The sequence below is a fragment of the Babylonia areolata genome, chromosome 3 (genome assembly GCF_041734735.1).
Source record: "Babylonia areolata isolate BAREFJ2019XMU chromosome 3, ASM4173473v1, whole genome shotgun sequence".
NCBI lineage: Eukaryota > Metazoa > Mollusca > Gastropoda > Neogastropoda > Buccinidae > Babylonia > Babylonia areolata.
In genome coordinates this window covers 52,651,352-52,672,894 of record NC_134878.1, presented here as the reverse complement: position 1 = coordinate 52,672,894, position 21,543 = coordinate 52,651,352, and the positions used below count along the sequence as shown (strand labels likewise).

Sequence of the window (21,543 nt, the reverse complement as noted above, 5' to 3'; positions counted from 1 at the left end):
TGTACACCCCTGAAAACGGAATATGGCTGCCTGCATAGCGGAGTAAATAAACAAAATGCTCATACATCTATTGTTATACGTCTGTATGTGTATGTATGCGTGCACATGACTGAAACCCGACTTAATGACACAGGAATCAACGGCAGCTGTCAGTCAGCTTAGCAGTCTGCTATGCAAATGTTTGTAAAGTGTTTAGAGCCTGGTCTCTGATTAAGGATAGGCACTATATAAGTATCCAAATTATTTTCATTTTCATTTTCTTGGCAACCAGCAGTGTGTAGGAATCAAACTTGGCGGCAGGGTAAATATGAATAAGACCTAAGCCATCTCTATTTTGTGTTTAGTGGGTTGAAAGGTCAGGGTCATCATGGCATGTGATAACAATGTTAAAAGCTTGCAGATAGAGAGGTAATAAATAAGAGGATTTTTCTTCAAATTTGGGCACAGTTCTTCAAGTTTGGTACAATGATATGAAAGGAATAACATAAAGAGAAACTGTATCAGAATGATCATAAGACCTGTTGAGATACTGAAGTTGGGATTCAGAATTCAAGGTCACATGGTATTGTGGAGGGTGTGTACGTATGGGGCAGGGATATAATGGAGCCCTTATGATTTTTCATCTGATTTTCATTAGACTTTGTTCTTTAATCTGCCATGGCCAAAGCATATCAGTGGTAAGGTTATAACAGTGAGCGATTCAATATGGTGTGCTGCAGCCGTGGTGAATTGGTTAGCGTCGCGGACTGACGGCTGGGAGGACGTGGGTTCGAATCCCAGCGGAGGTGGGTTTTTCGGCCCGTGGCCGGCTCCTACCCAAAGTTAGTGTGCTATGGGCTTAAATTGGGAGACTGGGACCATACAGTCGAGTGTCATCCACTTCACCGATGCGTCTTTGGGTGTTGTTGCTCAAATTACCTGACCAACACTGCAAGTGTCTGTGTCTCTCAGGCCTGGTTAATGCTGGGATATCATTATGATAGGAAGCGCAGAGTACAGCCTTGTCACGCAGTCCACAACCAAAATGGACCTCCATAGCAACATCGTCATCCTCTTCCATCATCATCATCAATGTAAACAAAAACAGTCTCAAAGTATGTGGCCTTTCATGCCCTGCTCTCATGGTGACCTCAGTTTCGATACCCCTCCACTTCTATGCTTGGGGCGAGTCCGATCAATGTCTTCAGTGTCAGCAGATTCATGGAGGGCGGTTGTTTGGGGGATGTGGTGGCGGTCTCCACTCTGGGAGGGACGCTCACTCACGGTCTGGCTACGCGATTGAGCCATTATTGTCATAAGTAGGGGGCTTAGTAGGTGGTGTCGTAAGTTCGTTAAATCAGAACAAGCACCACTGAACACCACCGAAGTGACTCAGCAGCAGTGCCGGGTCTCCTCTTGTGTGTGGCCTCAAAATGACCTAACATCAATGGTTCCCTGCGGACTGCGGACGCTGGAACTGTGACTGACAAACCTGGGTGTGGCCATGTGTGGGGGGATCTAAATGAGTCGCGTGTGAGTAATACCACTGAAAAGGTGCAGATGATGGGGCAGCAGAAAAAGTGTGCTGCAGCATGAAACCTGTACAATGTCCTTTCCCCCTCCTGTTTCATAATGCTTTGCCTCTCTTGCGAGATGGTTCGTTGTTTTTTCCCCTGCATTTTCCATTGGGTCACAAAGTGCAACTGTAAATGTAACAATTCTGAGCAAGATTTATCTTCTTCGGTACCATGCTGCAATTTCTGATCATTTGTGCATTATTCTACAAGCAGAAATGGGTTATAGAATATCATAGTTTTGATATGGAATGTAAATCCTGATACATTTATGAATTTAAATGAATCATTTTGTTGTCTTTTATGTGTAAATCGAAGAGAATCTGTTATCACCTGAGCTCGGATATCTGTATGTGTCTGTCCATAGTAAAGCTTAACTTTGGGATTTATAGTACTTATAAATATGACTTTCCAGTCATTCCCTCTTGCTAGTGGGATTACAAAGTATGTAAATTATTTTATTTATCCTAGGAATTTGCAAGCAAAATGTTCATCTTGTGAAAGTCAAGATCATAGGTCAGGTGACATGGTATTGATAGGGAAAGTTTGAAAGTCCAAGAAAGGAGTCTTGCACATGATGACCTTCAAACTAATTAGTACAGTGATCAGTCATCGTGGGAACAATGTCATGGGTCAAATTTATAGGTCAAAATGTGACATAACGAAATATATGTGGAAATGTGATTACTGTACAAAGTTGAGACTGGACATATTATGATGTATAAAAAGGACCACCGTGGTGGACCATGAACCATGTGTAAAAAAAAAAAAAAGTAATTTGTGTCAATGATACATTTTACTCCTGGCATTTCTCAGCTAGCACAAGTCTTACAAGAACTTCGATGGATAGTGGTTATAAATTAAGACAAATTCGACGTTTTAGACAAGAAGGGCGACAGGTCAATGTTGTGCTCTTTTTGCATCCTTTTATTATCATCAAACTTGGAATAGTAGTGACTGGCCAAATGTCAGCATGATCTTCAGTGACAGTCAAGGTCAAAGAAAAAGCTTGTGAACACGAGGTATTGAAAAAACAACAACAGCGCATACAATACTCATAAGGTTATATACATACTGTGTTTGGTCTAAGTGGAATCAGTTTGATTGGGTGTGGCTGTCTTCACATTATTTCTCTTGGTTTCTGGACTTAAAAACGCCTTTCTTTTTTTTTCTTCTTTTTTTCATACACCAGGCCCTACAACTCAGCAAAAGGGAGAAAAGTTTCTCGTCCAGTGAAAAACCACAATGATGACAAATTGTGAGCATGCACATGAATATGTTGTCTTGCCTTGTGAGTGCATGTGTGGGCATGTGTTTACTGGTTGATGTTGAGTCCAAGTTGCGTGCTCAGCATGGGTTATTTGGTATAAAAATTAAAAGCGACCCAGTATGTTGCTGGTCAGTTGGAGAGGTGGAACCGCTCCCATCAACAACCAGACTTGTCCGAGTTTTAATTTGCACAGTTGCAACTCTTGATTAAACCTGATCAAGCACACTGTATTAGAAAGGGGTCTCTCTCACACAGATGCTAGAACTCGCACACAAAATCAGTCTTCGAGTCTTGTTATCAGATCTTATGACATTTATATATGTAAAGATGTGAAAATGAAATGATTGAAGGAATAGCATCATGAAAATTATGTTGTTTTTTCTTTGCAAGGAGTCAATCTGTAGAGTGGAAGAGGGGGGAATGACCAATGCAGAATGGATGTGCAGAATTTACATCAATATATGCCAAGCATAACTTTCAGCCCTAAACTTAAAACAACCTTGCATGAGCATCATGACTCATAATGTAACATAGTTCTATGAGTGCACCTGCAGAGAGCTCTACTTATTTAATACCTTCAAGACAAAAGTTAAATAACCAGAAATGCACAAACTGTTCTATTAAGAATCTTATCAGTGGATTATGAACACAATCTTGAACACTACAAGATGACTGGAGCCACTTGCATCAGTCTCTGCACTGTTCTTCATGCACATCACTGTTTCACAAAAGCATGCTTCAGAGAGAAGACTTCAGGATTCATTTCATTAATGTAAAGCTTCAACACAAATGGTAACACAGAAAAATGGATAAAACAACAATTGATAAGAACATTGGGGGCAAAACCACAAGAATGAGAGGTGATAGAAGAATCTTAATTGAAAACCCATGCAATTCAATGTCTCCCCCTAACCCACCTCCATTGTTTAAGAAAAGGGGTGGGATGGAAATGGGAGAGAACAAACAGAACAGCAATAAGAAATGGATGACCAACAGAACAGGGTTGGTGTTCAGATATGATGTTTTGAACTCTAGACAAACCAAAAAACTTGTCACACAACGTTCTTGGGCAGGAAGATAGGAAAGGTAAAACAAAATCTTCACTTCAACCAATTTTATAAAACCAGCAACGACAAAAAAAGTATACTAAAAAAAAAATGTAGATAATCTGACCAAAAAATCACTTGAAAGTAAGACATGTGCAACATTCATCTGTAGATTAAAATAGAAAAAGAAAAACTTTGTAAAAAAAAAAAGAAAAAATTCACCAAACTTTAACCCTGATAAATTTATGACCAGACTGGACTCTTATGGTTGTCTATATCTACCTGGATGAGAGAAGTGACCAGAGAAAGCACTCTCCCATCCCTCATGTGAGAGAGAAAAAAAAGAACTGATGGCTTTGCAGTTTAAAATTCCAAATAATCATGGCAGATAATATTACTGACATCTACAATGCCTATTAATGAAAAAAAAATTTTTTTGAAGAAGCCACTTGACAAGTGCAGAGCTGGTTTAGGATTGCATTTTGGGGTTATCAGTGTCGTGTCACTCCCAGTGGTTCAAGGGGGGAAAAACCTGCATCTTTGGAACAAGCGACACAAAAGGAAAACTACACGCTTAGTGCTACAAAAGGGGTGGTGGGGATGGAAAACTTTTGCACAGTATATTATCCCAGACCTAAATCATACTGAATGTAATCAAAACAGAAGCTAAAACAAATAAAAAAACAACCCAAACATAAGAATTACAAACTGAAACAGAAACCTTTTTAAAGAAAATGCCATGCACATTAAGACTTAACAAACATACAATGTATCATCTCTTTCAAAAAATATTTTTCACTGCAGAAGGCAAGTCTGAAGAAAAAGGATAACAACAACAACAGTGAATGAGAAATACAGAATCTGCTTGTAAAATGCTTAGATTTTTGTCATCTACAAACCAGCAGAACCTTTAGTTTCCCAGAACTTTTTCTTGGCCAGCTGATAAGTGGGCAGCCAGGTGAAACTATTTCTGTATCTTTTATCACATAATTTTCTCCCCCCACACCTCCACCCAAAGAATAGTAACCACCTCTTTTTGTTGACTGCATGGTTTTAGCGAGTAGGAAGTTTTGACACACTTTTTCAAAATCTCTGTATGCTGTCTCAAGTTTTGTGCAAGTGATTCAAAAATTTTTTTTTTTCTCTCCATTTTAGGTGAAGGGAAGTAAGCATGCATTTGCATAAGAGGGATAGTCAAAGTCCCTCACAATAATTATTCAGCTCTGCTTTCTCTCTCTAAAAGAAAAGGCCTAGTACAATGATAACAAGCGTTATATAAGACAAAGCAACCAAGGCAACAAATACACGAAGATAATTATGAATCACATGGATGTATATACACACATGCACGCATAGTCATTCTGACATGCATACAACGGCTTCAACTCCCAAAATCAAATGACATCATCCCTCAAGAACACCATAAGCTAATGTTCCACTCAGCCATGAGATTTGAAAACCTCTGAAAACATTTTGTCTGGCTCGTGCCCCATTCTCGGCTGATCCAAAACAAGTTGTCAAACGAGTATAAGCAGAAATCATCAACATTCATACTTGACACTGCTCTTTCAATTAGTTTCAGTACTTCTATCATCATCAACAGCTTTTGATTGACTTAAAACTACAGCCGATGAACAGTAGACCAAAGCACCCAGAGGAGGATACTGTAAGGGACGAGGGTCGTCTTGAGGATCACCAACCACATAAAATGGCTTGTTCGTTCATTGGAGAAAAAAAGCAAAAAAAAGCTAACAAAATGTTTTGTTTAGACAACCCTATACAACAAAGAAACATCTTATTACATTGACAACCATTGTGGTTTACTTTGTGGTGAAAAAAGACAGAAACAGTGACTTTGCAAAGGTTCATACCCAAACTGGTAAACTTGGGACCCGAACACAGCAGCTACAGAGGTAACAGCTGTTTCACCAAGAACACTGCCAACAAGAACAGACTAAAAGCTCTACACTTGACATAAACTCAACCTCACTCACTCAAAACATCAAAATACTGTTTCACAGACATGAAGAATAAAACTTTTACATGATCAGCATATACATTTATATACTTTCGCACTGGATGACACTTTTTCTTGTTTTTTGGGGATTTTTTTTTTCTGAACAGAAATGTAACACTCCTTCAAGGGTATGATGCATGATCACTTGGGAAGAAATAATTTTATTTCTGGATTGCTGATTCATTAGTTGAGATTCTGGAAAATATCTCAACTGTCCGACTCGACTTAGAGATTTCTAGGTTTTCTCCCCATTCTCTTCCCTTAAACTATTCAGCCCTGTGCCCAAGCACTGCCCTAGCGTCAAATTTCATTTCAATAATTTCGTGTACACATTCCTGCTTGTACACAAACCGCAAGCAAAGGGAACTAACTTAAAAACTACTTCCACCTGTGTCCCCACATGTCAATCTGGTGGAAAAACTGGTCAATTTCAGTACATTTTCTTTGTTTCTCTGCCTCAATAAGGCAGGGGAAACTGCCTTGGCTGTAGACTCCCTACAGGGTTGAATGAGTGAATCATTAAAGACTCCCTACAGGGTTGAATGAGTGAATCATTAGTATTCTTCACAGCTTACAAATTTCTATGTGTCAATGCCTTATTCAAAACACCAGTGGTTTTTTTTCGTTTTTTTTCTGGGCATATCTGCTTTACATGCGAAGGTCTTAATTTCTGATACTGCTGTCAAAATACAAAATGTTTTCGAGTTCACTAACGATTTAACCTTTCTGTGATTGTGTGGTAAATTCATTATTTAATACGCTGACAATTAATACAATCTTCTTCATACTGGCAATAGGTAATTGGCAATACTTTGAATACTGATACATTGTTTTACTCATTTTTTTTTAAATACTTATTTCTGCTCATCCCTCTTACACAAGAATTGTTTTCCCTAGCTTTATTATTTCACAAACATAAAAAAAAAGAAGAAAAGGGTGGGGGCTGGGGGGGAACTACAGTAAAAAATCTCTCAAGAACAATTCGCTTAAAAAACCTTTAGCAATAAACAAGCAAAAACCATACATGACAGGCTTTTTCATATATACTTGTACACAGGTGGAGGAGGGGAAAAAGTACACAAATTTACAGCGGAAAGATAAATTATGGGAATGTTGACAGTCAAACTTAAACATGAAGGAACTCAATACCAGGAAAAACGTCAGCATCACTCAAAAGGAAACAAAACAAAAACAAACCAAAAAAACCCCACCCAAATATGCTTCTGAAAGTAAACTTCCACGATCACTTGAAGAGAACAGGAATAGCTCTGAACAAACTGTCATCACGACTGGAACAAAACAAAAACAAAACAAAGCATGGCAGCGGCACAAAGAAAAGGGCCAGGCCAATGATAAAGGAACACTCCTAACAGCTGCAGAAAAGCCAACGAAATTCCGAGTAACACAGGCTGCTTGATCTGCCTTCACTGTGCCATGATCACTAACACCAGAACAGACCAATGCATGAACAATCACAGTTTTGCTTGACGTGTTGAGAGAGAGTGAGAGAGAGGTGAGGTGGGGGGGCAAAGGAGAAATATGAGGTAGGAGGGGATGAGAGGAGTCACTAAAGCAGGAAAACGCGTCACTTTTTTCACACATAAGTGTGTATCCGACTGCATCTTCTTTTTTTTCTTTCTTTTTTTTTTTTTTTTTAAGTGAATTAACTTGTAACCCAATGGCTCGAAGAACTTTTTTTATGAAGCCAACTTTTTTTTTTTTCCAATGAATGAAAGCTTGTGAGTGGTGTCTCAAGTCCAATGCTGCAATCAAACATTTAATTAAGCTTTTCTTTTTTTTCAACATCAAGATGGATTGGATGAGCAGTTTGATATTTCAAACATAAAAATTTGACTGACTTAAATAAGTTAAAATGTTGAGTGCAATAAAAAATATGGTATGATTTGACAGATATGAAACTGAAGTACAAAACTGAAATTTAAATCACTCTATCAGCAACATTCAACAGGTATCATTTCAAATACCAAATTGTATCTTTTAAAATGACAGAAAAAGTGGATCAAAACAATAATTAAATGCTTAAGTAAGGGCAAACACAGATCTGATTCGCAAATTGTATTTCAAGAACATGCAAAATGCAACATCCACTATCACAAAAGACATGAAATCACATATAAGACCCCCAAAAAAATAAAAAGAAGAAAAACTGTTTATTATTACCAATATCATGGGCTAGGGATTACATGGGTATCCCATCCACACCTGCTTGCCTATAAATGTGCAAAAAGTTTCTACTTAATTTTTTTTTTTTAACCCCAAGGGAAGACGTTATTTTAAAAGCTTTGGAATGTTTCTGTGACTTGTTTCTTAACTGCGCTGTTCTGCGTACATGTACACAAAGCATAACCTTAGCGTCAAAGCTGTACTGCTTACACTTAAGCAATTTTTACTGAGACCGTAACACTTTCAGAGTATCACAATATATTTGCAAATGACACTTGGCTGTTTCTAAATGGATTTCCCTCCCTTGACAGTGTCCAACACCAACCGTTTGTGTGTGAGAGTTTGTTTAAAAGACAAACTCACTTAAGTCTAAATTTAAGATTTGGCATGTCCGATGAGATGGTGACTAGTCAATCGACTCGACCTTTTAGACTGCACTATTTAATTTCCAATGCATCAGGGGTTCTGAAAAGAATGAACTGAAACATACATATCATCAGTTTGCATTGTCACTATAAACGCAAATACCAGGTAAGAAGTAGAAAGCTGCTGACAATTAAATCACAAGCTGTGTGCCAGGTTTGACCACTTTCAGAACCTCTGAACTGGCCATCTTATGTATGCAGGCCTTTGTTAAAAAAAAAAAAAAAAAAAAAAAAAAAAAAAAAAAGAAAGAAAAAAAAAAAAGGAAGTGGTGACCTGAAAGAACATATTTTTTAACACATCCCAATCAATGTGGCAAAGAAAGGGACATGAATCTGCTAAAGCAATCTTCTAACATTATTTCTTTTTGCTAAGGGAAAAAAAATAGACACCAGAGTTCTGGTACCCGCACAACTTGAAATCATAGAGAAACCAAAATGTCAGTCGCTGGCACTGACTAAAGTTAAGTAAGCATGGCAACAGAAATCAAGGAAAGCAATCTACATGTATGTAAGTGTACTGACAGAGCTGGACCACAAAAAAAGGTTCAAAGTGCAGATAGTGGAAAACGCTTCAAACATAATTCCTCACTTTTTTTTCTTTTCTCTCTTTAAAAAAAAAAAAAAAAAAAAAATTATTTTTTATATCATGCAGAATTGGAAAGTAGAGTCTGAAAAAATGTGGAACAAAACAGAAAATCTGACCTAATGTTACAGATGTATGCCTCCATCTCATCACAAAAGCCATGAAATGTGCACTGACTCAACAGGGGCTTGGACTTCAGAGTTCCATTTTTTTTTTTTTTTTTTTAACAGAAAGTAGACTGCAGCAACAGGAATACATGGAAAACATTCATTCTGAACAGTTTTGCCATGATCTGACCGAATGAGCACCCTTCTGAATTAAGTATTATCAAGATTATTAATATTATTTAATACTTTTCCCACATTTCAATTTTTATTTCACCCTTTCCTGGAAGATACAAAAATCAATTATTATATATACAAAATAAAGTTGTTAGGCTGTCTACATGTGACTTAGGATGTATTATACAGTTGTGTTGTGGACTCCATGATCTCTCCAAACCACTCACACCTGGTTCAAATCTCTCAACAATACTCATCTGCCTCCTGAAATGAACGAAAGATGGCCTCTGCATACCATAGCAAAGAAAGCATAAATGGCTCCATGTGTGTGCAGATGGCACTTCACAGAGTAAACCAGCCATCTGTTGTCAATTTACGGACAACCAAGTTGCAAAATCAAAGAAACAAAACAAGTCACCGGAGTTATAAATAATCTTATCATACTGTACGTTCAGAATATGATACAGTTTAACAGTCTAAATGATTTACTTTCTGACACATCTAGAGTGTGCGGTCTTCACTCACTGGTAGTGTAAAATCTTTTGTTACTCACCGACTGTCATCGGTTCATAGTGATATAATGTTGCACTTTTTTCGTTTCTTACTGCAGTCTAGGTATTATCCAAATTGTGCAGTTTCTCTTGGCAGAAGGGCACATCCATTTGCTGGAGCTTTCACATAGTACATGCAGTAGTGCAAAAACGGTTTACATACATGTCATTTGGGGGTGGGGGATGTAGTCATGGTGGGGCAGCAGAAGAATAAAAGTTGTATACAGAACCAGAAGACAGCAAACCGAGAGGAAAGAACATCACCCAAAAAACAGCTATGATTCAGTTCAATGGGAAGGTTTCAAACTGCACAATCTACAGTACCTCACATGGTACGTATCAATAAAGGTCTGTGTTGTGCGTACAATATCAGCATGTGCTATACAATGGTAACACTTTCAGTGATTACAGGGGGTAACAAAACAATATTATGATGTTGCAGAACAGGGTATTTGAAGCTACTTGGGTAAACAAACAAAATGTTTATCTTAAAAAAAAAAAGGTTGGAAATGGAACCAGAGGCGATTACAACCTTTTCACTTCCAATCCAAATGGACAATTTCTTCAACGTTTTCAGTGATGAAGGATGGGAAAAGGGAGGGGGAGCAACATCAAGTCTGATTTCTTACCTTGCCAGTATTTCAACCACTTCAAAGTCAACAACACAACTTCTCAGAAATCAGTGCATCACACCGAGTGCCTCAAGTGTACAATGAAATCCCTGCCATTCTTGGAGTATGTTTTAAAGCAATTAAAAATTAAAAAAACATTCAAACAAACCATTTCCTTAACCAACTGTTGACGTCACAGTCTACAAAATGTATACATGTAGCACATACATGACGCCAGCGATATACCACCACACCCAATACTGTACACAACCACAAAAGAAAAGGGATTTTGTGACAATTCATGACAATTGCCAACTCTGAAGTTTTCCCAACATTACTCTTCACGTACAACCCATTTACTGTTAATCTGTGACTAATCCAGCACAGATCTTATGACAAAAGGGGTTTTGCATCTTTGCTTTGAGGAAATAAATGCGTGTCATGGAATCATTATCACGACAAAGGCTGACGCAACTTTGTCAGCAGCTCACGGGTGAGCCAGCAAAAGAGATCTAGGCTTCCCTCTGATTCATACTATGCGCAAACAGGATTATTCTGAAAACAAAATCGTTACCTAACAGCATGCCTCACAGCCTCCCGTCCTCCTCCTCAGGCTTTCTACCCAGCCTCATGTCTTCAAGGTCAACATAAAGCTACTGCCCAGCAGGCTACTTGTGGTATTGGTTCAAAGGTGCTTCCACCCAGCTACAATCCAAAGCCAAGGCAAGGGGAGCAGGTGGGTGTACAAAGTGGAGAGGAGGGGAGCGTAAAACAGCACACGCAGGTCATTCAAAATCACCTAGATCATGAGAAAAAAAGCCGAGGTGCAGAAAAGAGCAGTCAAAAAGACAGTACTTGAACAATGGCGATTACAAGTCCCAACACTCTTGCTCTCTATCTCTCTCTCACACACATTCTCTCAACTCTGGCCGGACTGGGGGTCACACTGGAGAAGTCGTACAATTGATGGGTCGTTCATGGCACCCTCGATGAATTCATCCAGTGACAGCTTCCCATCCAGATTCTTGTCCATCTGGCGGAAGATCTTGTCTGTGCGCTTCTCTGGCGTCGACTCGTCTTCTGGCATCTTCATCACCGTGCCCACCATCTTGTAGATGGCCTGAAACCAGAGGCAACAAAACCATATTCCACAATCTTGTATTGTAGATGGCCTGAAACAAGAGGCGTAACGGTTAACCACATTCCACAATCTTGTAGATGGCCTGAAACCAGAGGCTTAAAGTCAAAAACTTAACTCACTTGGGACAACAAGTTTTCTCCCTTGCTATTTCCCCATTTGTAAGGGTTTGGAAAAAATTACAAAAAATACAAAATACAGAGTTAAGAAAATGAAACTTTCATAACTGGTTTATTACGTGTTGGGCAAATTTTATACACATAAAAAAAGTCAAAATTTCTCATTTTATTTTTACAGTTTTGCCATTATGTAGAAAATAAAATGAATCTCCATACCCATGCTCCCTTTCTGCACTAAATTCACTTTCTTCTTCGTCATCATCCACCTCTTCAATGTCCAACCCTTCAGTTTGTAGCATTTCAAGTACTTCAACAAAACTAAAGCGTTGCCGTCGCTGCCTTGTTCGCTCCAAATTTTGAGAAGAACCCTGCTTTGCTGACAGGCTGGCACACGAGCAGACGACTGGTCAGTGACTTTGTCAGCATGTGTGTGAGACAGGCCACACATGACAGACAGGCTGGCCAATCATACCATACAATTGTGGAGTGACCCAGAATAGTGCACTCTGCTCGGCTAATCACAATATCATGTGTACAGCGCGTGATGGATTTTTATTTTTGGAAAATGCTGTTCAACTCTGACATCCGAAACTGAATCAGTGAATGTGGAATATGGAATATGGTTTACATAAAATTCAATCGTGTAGATTCTATGGCCTGAAACCACAGGCTTAATCATACTTTACCACCTTGTAGATGGCCTAAAACTTTATTAGCATCAGCATGATGACATTAAATTAATTAAAAAAAAAAAGTTACTAATTAGTTTTGAGAAATTTATTATTCTTAAAAAATATAGATCTGAAAATGTAATAACTTTGGTTTCAATATTCTAGGAAAGATATTGGTTCCACAGACAAAACAAACATGTAGAATGAAATAAGATTGTACAAATAACCTAGCATGCAAAGGATAACACTGGTGTGGGTAGAAAAAAAAAAAAAAAAAAGATGTCAAAGAGAAGCAGGTAACTCAAAAACGAATAGGCATGAGAAGGGGAAAGGACCAAATTAAAATTAAAATCATTTGCTCATTAATTAGTTTAATGACAGGACTTTTGTTGGAGTCAGCAGTTCCAACCTGGAAAACCGGAACCATCAGATGATTATGAACTTGCGGACTATAGCTGCTGATCAGTTCTGGGTAGACAATTATATTGTGTACAAGTGTGCATGCATACATGTGTACTGCAATCACAATGCATACATGTGCACATAATATAGAACAGATAGACCTGTATGATCTAGAAACTGGAATCTCATGATGTTCAGAAACACTGCTATCTTATTCTTATTCCTTTTCCTTTACACTCTATAGTCTATGTAAAAAAAAAAAAAAAATTTTTTTAAGTAAGTTACTCTGAATCACGTCCATAAAATCTCATTGTCAGAAGTCATTTTTTCTGTAAGATGTCCTGTGTTCTGATCCTAAGAACACTTCCAATAATAATATACACAGATGATCTATAACTGGTACACTGTTATTAAAAATTCAATTAAAAAAAAAGAAAAGAAAAAAAGACAATGTTATATACTGACAAAGCTTTCAGTCAGGAATTGTGTGTGGTGGGAGGAAGAAAGGCTGGCACCCAGGGATAGTAAATACTGCTTAAGCTAATTCATACTGGAGACATTATTGTTGACTATTTGTTACAACTGAATTAGTGAATTACTCAAGTCAAATGTTCATAACGTTTTGCACCCAACCAGTGAACAACCCACAATGTCGCAGCAGCCTGATGATAAAACGTTGATCTACAATCCAATGAATTCAAACATTGTGCAACGTGGTAACCATCAGAGATGTTTGAGGACTATCGAATCAAAGCACACGCCAGCAGACAGACAGTGGAGCTGAGCACCACGAGTGCTCTGCATTACAGTTCAATGGTCTGTAATTTTGCTGCCACACTGCTGGCTGCCACTGGCCCTGTCTGGCCCCACATCGATCAATACTTGCCACCACTGTGTACAATCACCCTCCCTCCGGCCATTCAGGAAACACGAGATTATGGGCACACAATCATATCGCCCCCTGAAGTTGGTCCTCCTGAGAGTTGTAGCAAAATACAGGGAGCATTATCGGCAGCATCAGCATGCTGATGGAATGCGGCATGCATGGTCTGACCACATCACTAATTTACTCGGAGAATAATGTTCCACGCAGGCCATCCTGCTTGCCACTGGTTAGCGGACACACATGGATTATGCTTTGCTTTTCTTTTTCCTTTGCCTTCTTTTGTCTTAATTTGTATTGTGTCAACTGATATTCTGACCAGCATCAAGATCCAATAATTTTTTCTCTTTTTTCACTTTTGCATCATCAACATCAACAATCATCTTTTTAAGCAGCTTTTCTTTCTTCTCAAGAAGACATTATTACTTATAAACTGTTACTGAAAACAGCATAGCTGAGTCAACGGAGGATGACTTCACACAGAAAAGTCAAACAAGAAACTTAGGAAGTTTACTTGTGGTAGCCATCATGATGAATGTTGAAATAAAGTAAATTTTTTTTTTTTTCAATTAAAAAAAATGAGCCAGCAACAACTGGCAAAATGTGGGGCCCAATCCTCTCCTTCCACCGTTTTAACCTTCCCCTAGCAATGCACCCATTCACATTTGGGTGGAGTGAGGAAAATCAGAATGAAGTGCCTTTTCCAAGGAAACATTGTGCTGAAACCAGGCCTCAAACCCTGATCACTAGTGAACTCTGGATCAGAAGTCCAACACCTTAACTCTCTTGATACGAACGGCGAAAGGGATGACGTTAACAGCGTTTCACCCCAATTACCATCATCAAAATATTGCAAGCGGAAGGCTCTTATACTGAAGAGGTGAATGTTGACAAAGAATACCACAATTCTGACGACGGAAGCTAAAGGTTGGGTCATTCAGACACCCACTGGACATCCGAGGGGTCTGTGTAGAGGAGATGAGAGGATTGGCCGTACTGAGTGAGTTAAAACTGATGGACTCACTGAGTGAGTAATGCCAGTCATGTTAGTGCAGAAACTGTTGCATGCTGTGATGACCTCATGCAAACCATGGTGGATCACATGCAGACAGCAGCAGACATCATTTTAAACTCTAAACAGAAATGGAATGCATGTGTTCTTACAGAGGATTATATGGTATTCAAATGAGATTACATTGCAAGCTTTTGAACAATAACTTATGTTATCTTTCAAACTTTGCTTCTCATGAGTGGTTTAAAGGCTAAGGCAGCATTAATTTTAAAGAAAAACTCCAAACAGAAATAGACTGACTTAACATTAATTATTTCAAGCTCACAGTAAGTTACAAACTAAACTCCTCATCACTGGTGTGGCTGAAGGCTGGGGTCGCAAGTTGGAAATGGCAAAGTCTGGGATGGCAACTGTTCACTACCCAGCACTGGGACTGAAAGAGAGGACTCAGAGCAAAAGGTCACAAGGCTGAAAGGGGGGTGGGGGGTGGGGGGGTGAGTACAGGCCAAGTGTCACAATAGGGATAGGACTGGATTGACACCAATTCAAGAGTAGAAAGTAGGGGGGCTGGGGGTTGGGTGGGGGGGGGGTGGGGGTGGGGGGGGGGGCATGTCTACATTAACTCCCATACATAGAAACATACATGGAAACACAAACTCTCACAAACACTGAAAACGCTCTTGATATACTTTTTGAGTGGAGGGGGTGCAACAAATTTTTTTTCGTTTTTTTTTTTCAGTCATCACCTAGCATCATGGACAAAAATTAAAACAAAAAACAAAAAAAAGAAAAAAAACAAAAAAAAAAACCAAGCCCCAACTGAAGAAACAACAAATATGCTCCACATTTAAAACAACAGCCAAACCACAGATTACTCACCGTAACAATTTCTAACATCTCCTGTCGAGAAATGTAACCGTTGCCATCGAGATCATACATGCTGAACGCCCACCGGAGCTTCTGGTCGAGCTTGCCTCGTGATGTGACGCTGAGTGCACAGATGAATTCACGGAAGTCTATAGACCCGTCCCCATTGGTGTCAAATGTACGAAACACATGCTCCGCAAATTTGGAAGCATCACCATATGGGAAAAAGTTGCCATAGATCTTCTTAAACTCGTCCACAGAGAGGTTGCCACTGGGACAATCTTTGAGGAACCCTTTGTACCACTCTTGGAGCTCCTCCTCTGAGAACTGTGTGTTGTTGCGAAGATCCTCCAGCACCTCTGGCTTCAACTTGCTGTTTTGCTTGCCCATGATCACCGTTTGTCAAGTCACCAAACAAAGCACAGGTTGAAAGCAAGAATAGAAAAAAAACAAAACACAGCGAAGGGAACAATCACTGAAAACTGTTCAGTTTAATCTCACACTCGAAGCCAGCAGCATGAGCAAACTGTAGCACTGAGGAAAAGTAGTGACGGCGGAAGCAAGCGATTTGAGTACAGGGCCAGAAGGCCAGCATCTGTGAAAACCCACAACAAGGTCTCTAGTACAATCCCACAGAAACTCCAAGCTTGGCTTCAACTTGTGCCGGCAGGGTCACAGTGCACAACATGTGTGGAGGTTGCTGCTTCTGCACTCTTTTCACTGGCTCTGCAACAAACAAGAAAATGGGTCAACCTCATTCACTACCAGATCAGTACCAAATTTATCAAGATCTGTATTGATATGATGGCAATGTTTTTCTTTCTTTTCATTTTCTTAATGATTTACTTCTGTTTTTGCATTAACATGTGTTTTAACAAATTCAACATCACTTACAGTCATTACATATATAGTATAAATACTGTAAATTAATACTGACAGCAGGAACAACAAAGTAGTAGAGTGTCTGACATTCAATCCAAGTGTTAGAACATGGAATGAATCCCTGTAGAGGCACGTCATGGCTTGAGCCTTTAACTTTTATTGTTTAAAGGTGCCTGGAAGGATACAATTTTTTTTTTTCTGATCTTACAGGTCAACATGCCTTATTCATGATAATCCCTTCATCAAGTTCATGTGAATACACTATACACACGAAAAGATCAACTTACACATGTATTCACAAACCATTAACTGATGTCAGTATTTGATGTGTTACGACTTAGACACATGAAGATGAACATAACCAACAAACAAGCAACTGAAAATGGAAAATAACTGCCTATTCCAGTAGATGGCGGAGTAAAAACAGTTATGGACACTTTTTTAAATTTTTTTATCTTTATTTTTTTTATGAATCCACACATAGCTGTTAGTTACAGTGCTGTCACACAAACAGAACACTATTGTATACACTATAATACAGTTAGTGTGCTAATAAATCAAAGAACAATGAAGCACAGAGAGCAGGTTTGACTACAAAAAGCAAAGAACAATGTCAGACTGACACAGTGACAGATAAAGGGCAGAGAATGTCTGATCAGTTTATTGCACAGGAGGATTTATATCCCATTATTATTTGCATTTCATTACTTAGGTAATTTTCCAAAATAGTTATGAATGAAAACTTAGTCTTGATCTGCTGAATGGCCGGTTTCAATGTCCACCATTCATCTTGGTATGAAAACTGAAAAGGACAAAGCTGATATTATTTTTGGGCGAGTCCAGATATTTGTCCCATTATACTCTAAGTGGATGCACAATCCTGAAAGAATGCAAGTTCTTGATTTTTCCTCTGTGTTATTTTTATTTTTATTTTTTGTTTTGTTTTATCTGAGAATGATCAAAAGTGGTGTCATCTTTTTTCATATAAAAGGCTTACAAATAATACATATAATTAACACAGACAAAATCCTATATAATTATACTGCTAGCTTTCAACAGCTGATTTTTTCATGTTAGCAGTAATACAATTCAGATGAACTCCATCCAATTCAACCATCATATTTAAAATGCTGAAGGAAAGACTCAGAGAGAGAGAGTGTGGGAGGGGGTGGGGCAGGGGTGGGGGTAACCAAGAGAGAGAGAATCAGAATATTATCACCAAAATAATTCTCTATACTTGTGCACATGTAATGATGGAGCTTGCAGGCAACAAAGGCTGTCACAAATGTAACTAATCTGAAGAGATAATCTCTTCTCCGACAGATCTATCTACATTTTCACACCACTGCAAGCAATGTTCATTGGAAGCAAATCTGACAATGCAGTGACAGGAGTCCTCCCCCCCCCCCCCCCAACTCCCCCGCCCCCCTCACTCCCCTCCCCACAGTACCACACCTACTTCAGCCAACACAACAGACGTCTGATCAGCTCAGTCCTGCCAACTGTATGTGTATATACCTCCATCACTTGTATCGATCAACAGTGCACACACTTACACACCCTACCCAGATACAGCAGCACCTGATGCAACTTCTAGTAGTTTATTTTCTGCTGGGCCTTTGGGGGCTTTTGTAATGCAAGTGCAAATCCCTCACATATCTCGCATTTCACATTCCATGAATTACGCAATTTACTGATGTTTTTATTTTATTTTATTTTATTTCAACTACACCACTGATCAAGCACACAAGGCTCCTAACTTTACTAGTGTGTGCTTCAGGAGTGCAACAGAATTTTAAATGACACTGGTTTCATTATCATTATCTATCAATTGATCTCTCCTACCCAGACTGAGCAAAAAGACCTGTTATTCATCCCCCCCCCACCCCTCCTGAGCCCCCCCCCATACCTGCTTGCCAAAAAGACAGCTCAACCAATGCTTTCTGCTAAAAAGACAGCTCAAGTCAACCAATGTTGAAAGTCCAACAGGCTATTATTCATTTTATTGTGTATTGTCTCAATGTAACAATGTTGAAAGTGTTATATTGCATTTAAAACTATAGCATTAGTATAACACAATATCAAAAAAAAATTCTTCCACAGCTCTGTTGTATTTCATATTTGCACAAACTTGAACAGTGTATTGTGTTGCAGTCGTAATAGGTGTAGGCCACCAACATAAGGTCGTGAGATATAGTGATGACCATGATGTCCATTGATTTTTCAATAATAAAGTGTTACTTCACTATCCCTGGCATGATTGTTGCTAAAGCTATACTTTAATTATAGTATCATAACATATCCAAGATTAAAATAATAATAATAATAATAAAGATATAAAGAAATCCATGAAAAGCACTACTGCAGCATTTTTTTAAAATTTTTTTTTTCTCTGTGATTTGGCATCCTCAATACAGAACACAGAACAGGGAAGTGCAGAAACAGAGACTGGCATATCCATGATCCTGCTAGCTACTGACTTTATCAAATGATTCAAAGTCCACTTATAGTTTAATCAAATTGCATAGAGAGAGAACAGATCACACAAAATGATAAAACATTCTATATTCAATCATAAAAACTACACAAAAATGTTAAAAAAGAAAAAGAAAAAAAGTGATATAAACTATCTAATAAAGCTGAAGCAGGTAATTGTCTGAAGATAACACACATGCACAAACACACAATTATATACACACTATATATACACACAGACACAGTATATATTATGTTTTTCTCCTTAATTCCATTTCACATTTATGTGGAACTATAGTCTACACTACCTTCAATTCAAATACGTTTAGAAAACTAAGTTGACACCATAATCTCATAATTTAGGTACCCAACATTAAAAAAAAAACTGCCAATATATCACATACCTTGCACTAAAATGCATCACTTTTCATTCAAATTTATTTTCAGTATTCATGTATATTGTACAAGACAATGAAGCCATAACGGTTGCTTTTAAGAAAATTTCCTTCACAGAAATGCTGGATAGAAAAAGAAGCTCAAGAATTTGATATTAACGTAAGTAAACACATAACACAAAATAATTTCTGTGTGATCAGATACCACAAACAGCCTCACAGCACTGATTTCATGTAGTTCTGGGACTAGAAATCAATCACAGAAACTAGATCACAAAACAAGTAGCTGTATAGTCAACAAACATTACCATCAATGCCATGTCAAATCATGGTATAGATTAGACAATTATATTTCACATTCCTAAGGGTTTGTCTGAAATACTGTCAAACGTTGGTTGCACCGACTAGTTTATAAAATGTAGACCGAAGTTGAGGATCGAAGTTTGAGAACCTGTGCTTGTGTGCAGTTGCAACTAAGGGAAACTACCGTGTGAAGGATATACAGTTTTAGATTTTTTAAACTATAATTTACGTCCCCTGTTTCCCTTTAAATGCAATGACATTAAAAACGAAAACGGTTCTTTTGAAAACTACATCTTAGCTTGCAAAACAATCGGATAAATGTTAGTCTAACTTGCCGATCCCATTGCTGCTGTTGTTTTCCCCCACAAACAACATCTTCAAACTGTTCCAAGGATTTTTTCTGACGCTGCTCTTGTTGCACACAAGTGAATGCAGTGACACACACTGGTCATGGTGACAGAAGCAAAGGCGAAAATAGCCCATTCCCTATTTTCATTGGCTAATGTTTTTCGTTCAACAATCTTATACTGAAGAATGCCACAAACAATTATCCATGAAAATACACAACAGCAGCAAAGTAGGTCACGCACGATCTGCAAACCGACAGCGAAATGAGTGACACTGACTTGGGGCTAAATTTATCTTCCCAAGTTTCAAGGGAGACAGTGGACGCCATCTTTGTAAAGATTTTTCTCACAGACAAAAATGTCTGACAAGTACCGAGACAAAGCACGCTTAAAAATTATAGCGCAGGGTCTAAAAAAATAAAAAATAATAATATCTGCTCGCAGTGCGCTACCCGAAACAAAATATTCGCAACGCCGACATTTTCGTCCATGTTAGTGTAGGAAATCGACCGGCCTCGAATGACGAATGGTACCGCACACCCAACAAAAAAAACAAAAACAAAACGCGGACGGCTCCTACATTCTCCTAAACGTTTAGCGGCCTCTTCATTCTAGCATAGGCCTACAAACCTGTATCGTGAAGTTGTTTACCTGACGTGGCAAGACTGCTGAGGAATAAACTGCATGAACCTGCGCGGATGTCAAACACAGCAGTCGTCACACACAGCTTATCGCCATGTTGTTTACAAATGGCGCACGCGCGGTTCACGAACCGAATGGCTATTTGTCGTCTGCTAGGGGTCGTGTGCCGTTAGCTGTGGTGTGTTCCGTTTTTGGCCTGCCGGTCTCTGGTGGTCCGCAGGCTACGCTGACTCCAACAGGTCGCACGACGGCGAACAACAGGTTATATCCTTCATGCAAGAGAATTTCTGGACTCAAAACCGTGCAATCAGTTGGGCTGAGAGTGAGACGTTATATCATACTGACTTCGCTGTTTAGGTTAAAACTGAACCGGCACAACTGTTTCATGGACTCCGGCTTCATGATACGAGAAACTGACAAATTGAAATACCATTTCGAGTAATACCATGAAAGAATAGAAATGATTTTCTGAATGTTAACGGCACATGAAATTGGTGTGAAGACTGACTGAAAAATCAGTCACCTGATTTGGGGAGTCAGTGTGTGCCTTCTTCAGTTAATTGTGACCTTTCATCACTGGATGTGGACAAAAACATTCACATATAATCTCTATTGAAAAAAAAGAAAACCCCCACCCACCCTCCCCCAAACAAACAACAATATAAATGCGGGGTTGGAGCCTGGAGACTGACAGATAGATTTCTTGCACCGTGACACGGCTGTTTTGTCGCCGGCCGTTTCAATGCCGACTGCAGATCGAGGTGTCGGCCAGGCGGTGTATAAATTGTGACAGGTAGCATCAGTTTCCCCGGATGGTCCTTCGCATTAGAGGATATGTTGACGTTAAACGTTAAAGCAGTAATCATACTTTTTTGTTGTTGTCTGC

The 21,543-nt window shown here is 38.9% G+C and overlaps 1 protein-coding gene across 4 annotated transcripts in view; it reads right to left on the bottom strand.

The window, feature by feature from the left end:
- Positions 1–8,480: 8,480 nt before the first annotated feature.
- Positions 8,481–21,543, bottom strand: part of LOC143280098 (neurocalcin-like) — a 157,788-nt gene continuing 144,725 nt past the window's right edge. For 2 of the 4 annotated variants that reach the window (XM_076584637.1, XM_076584638.1), the window contains 2 exons: positions 15,626–16,339; positions 8,481–11,641 (listed from right to left, as the gene is read on the bottom strand). In XM_076584637.1, coding sequence (XP_076440752.1) covers positions 11,441–11,641; positions 15,626–16,003 — 579 coding nt within the window. In that variant the 5' untranslated portion in view covers positions 16,004–16,339 and the 3' untranslated portion in view covers positions 8,481–11,440. Of the gene's footprint in view, positions 11,642–15,625; positions 16,340–20,645; positions 20,778–21,543 lie in introns of those variants that run through there. The other 2 variants (XM_076584635.1, XM_076584636.1) reach the window with 2 other exon arrangements.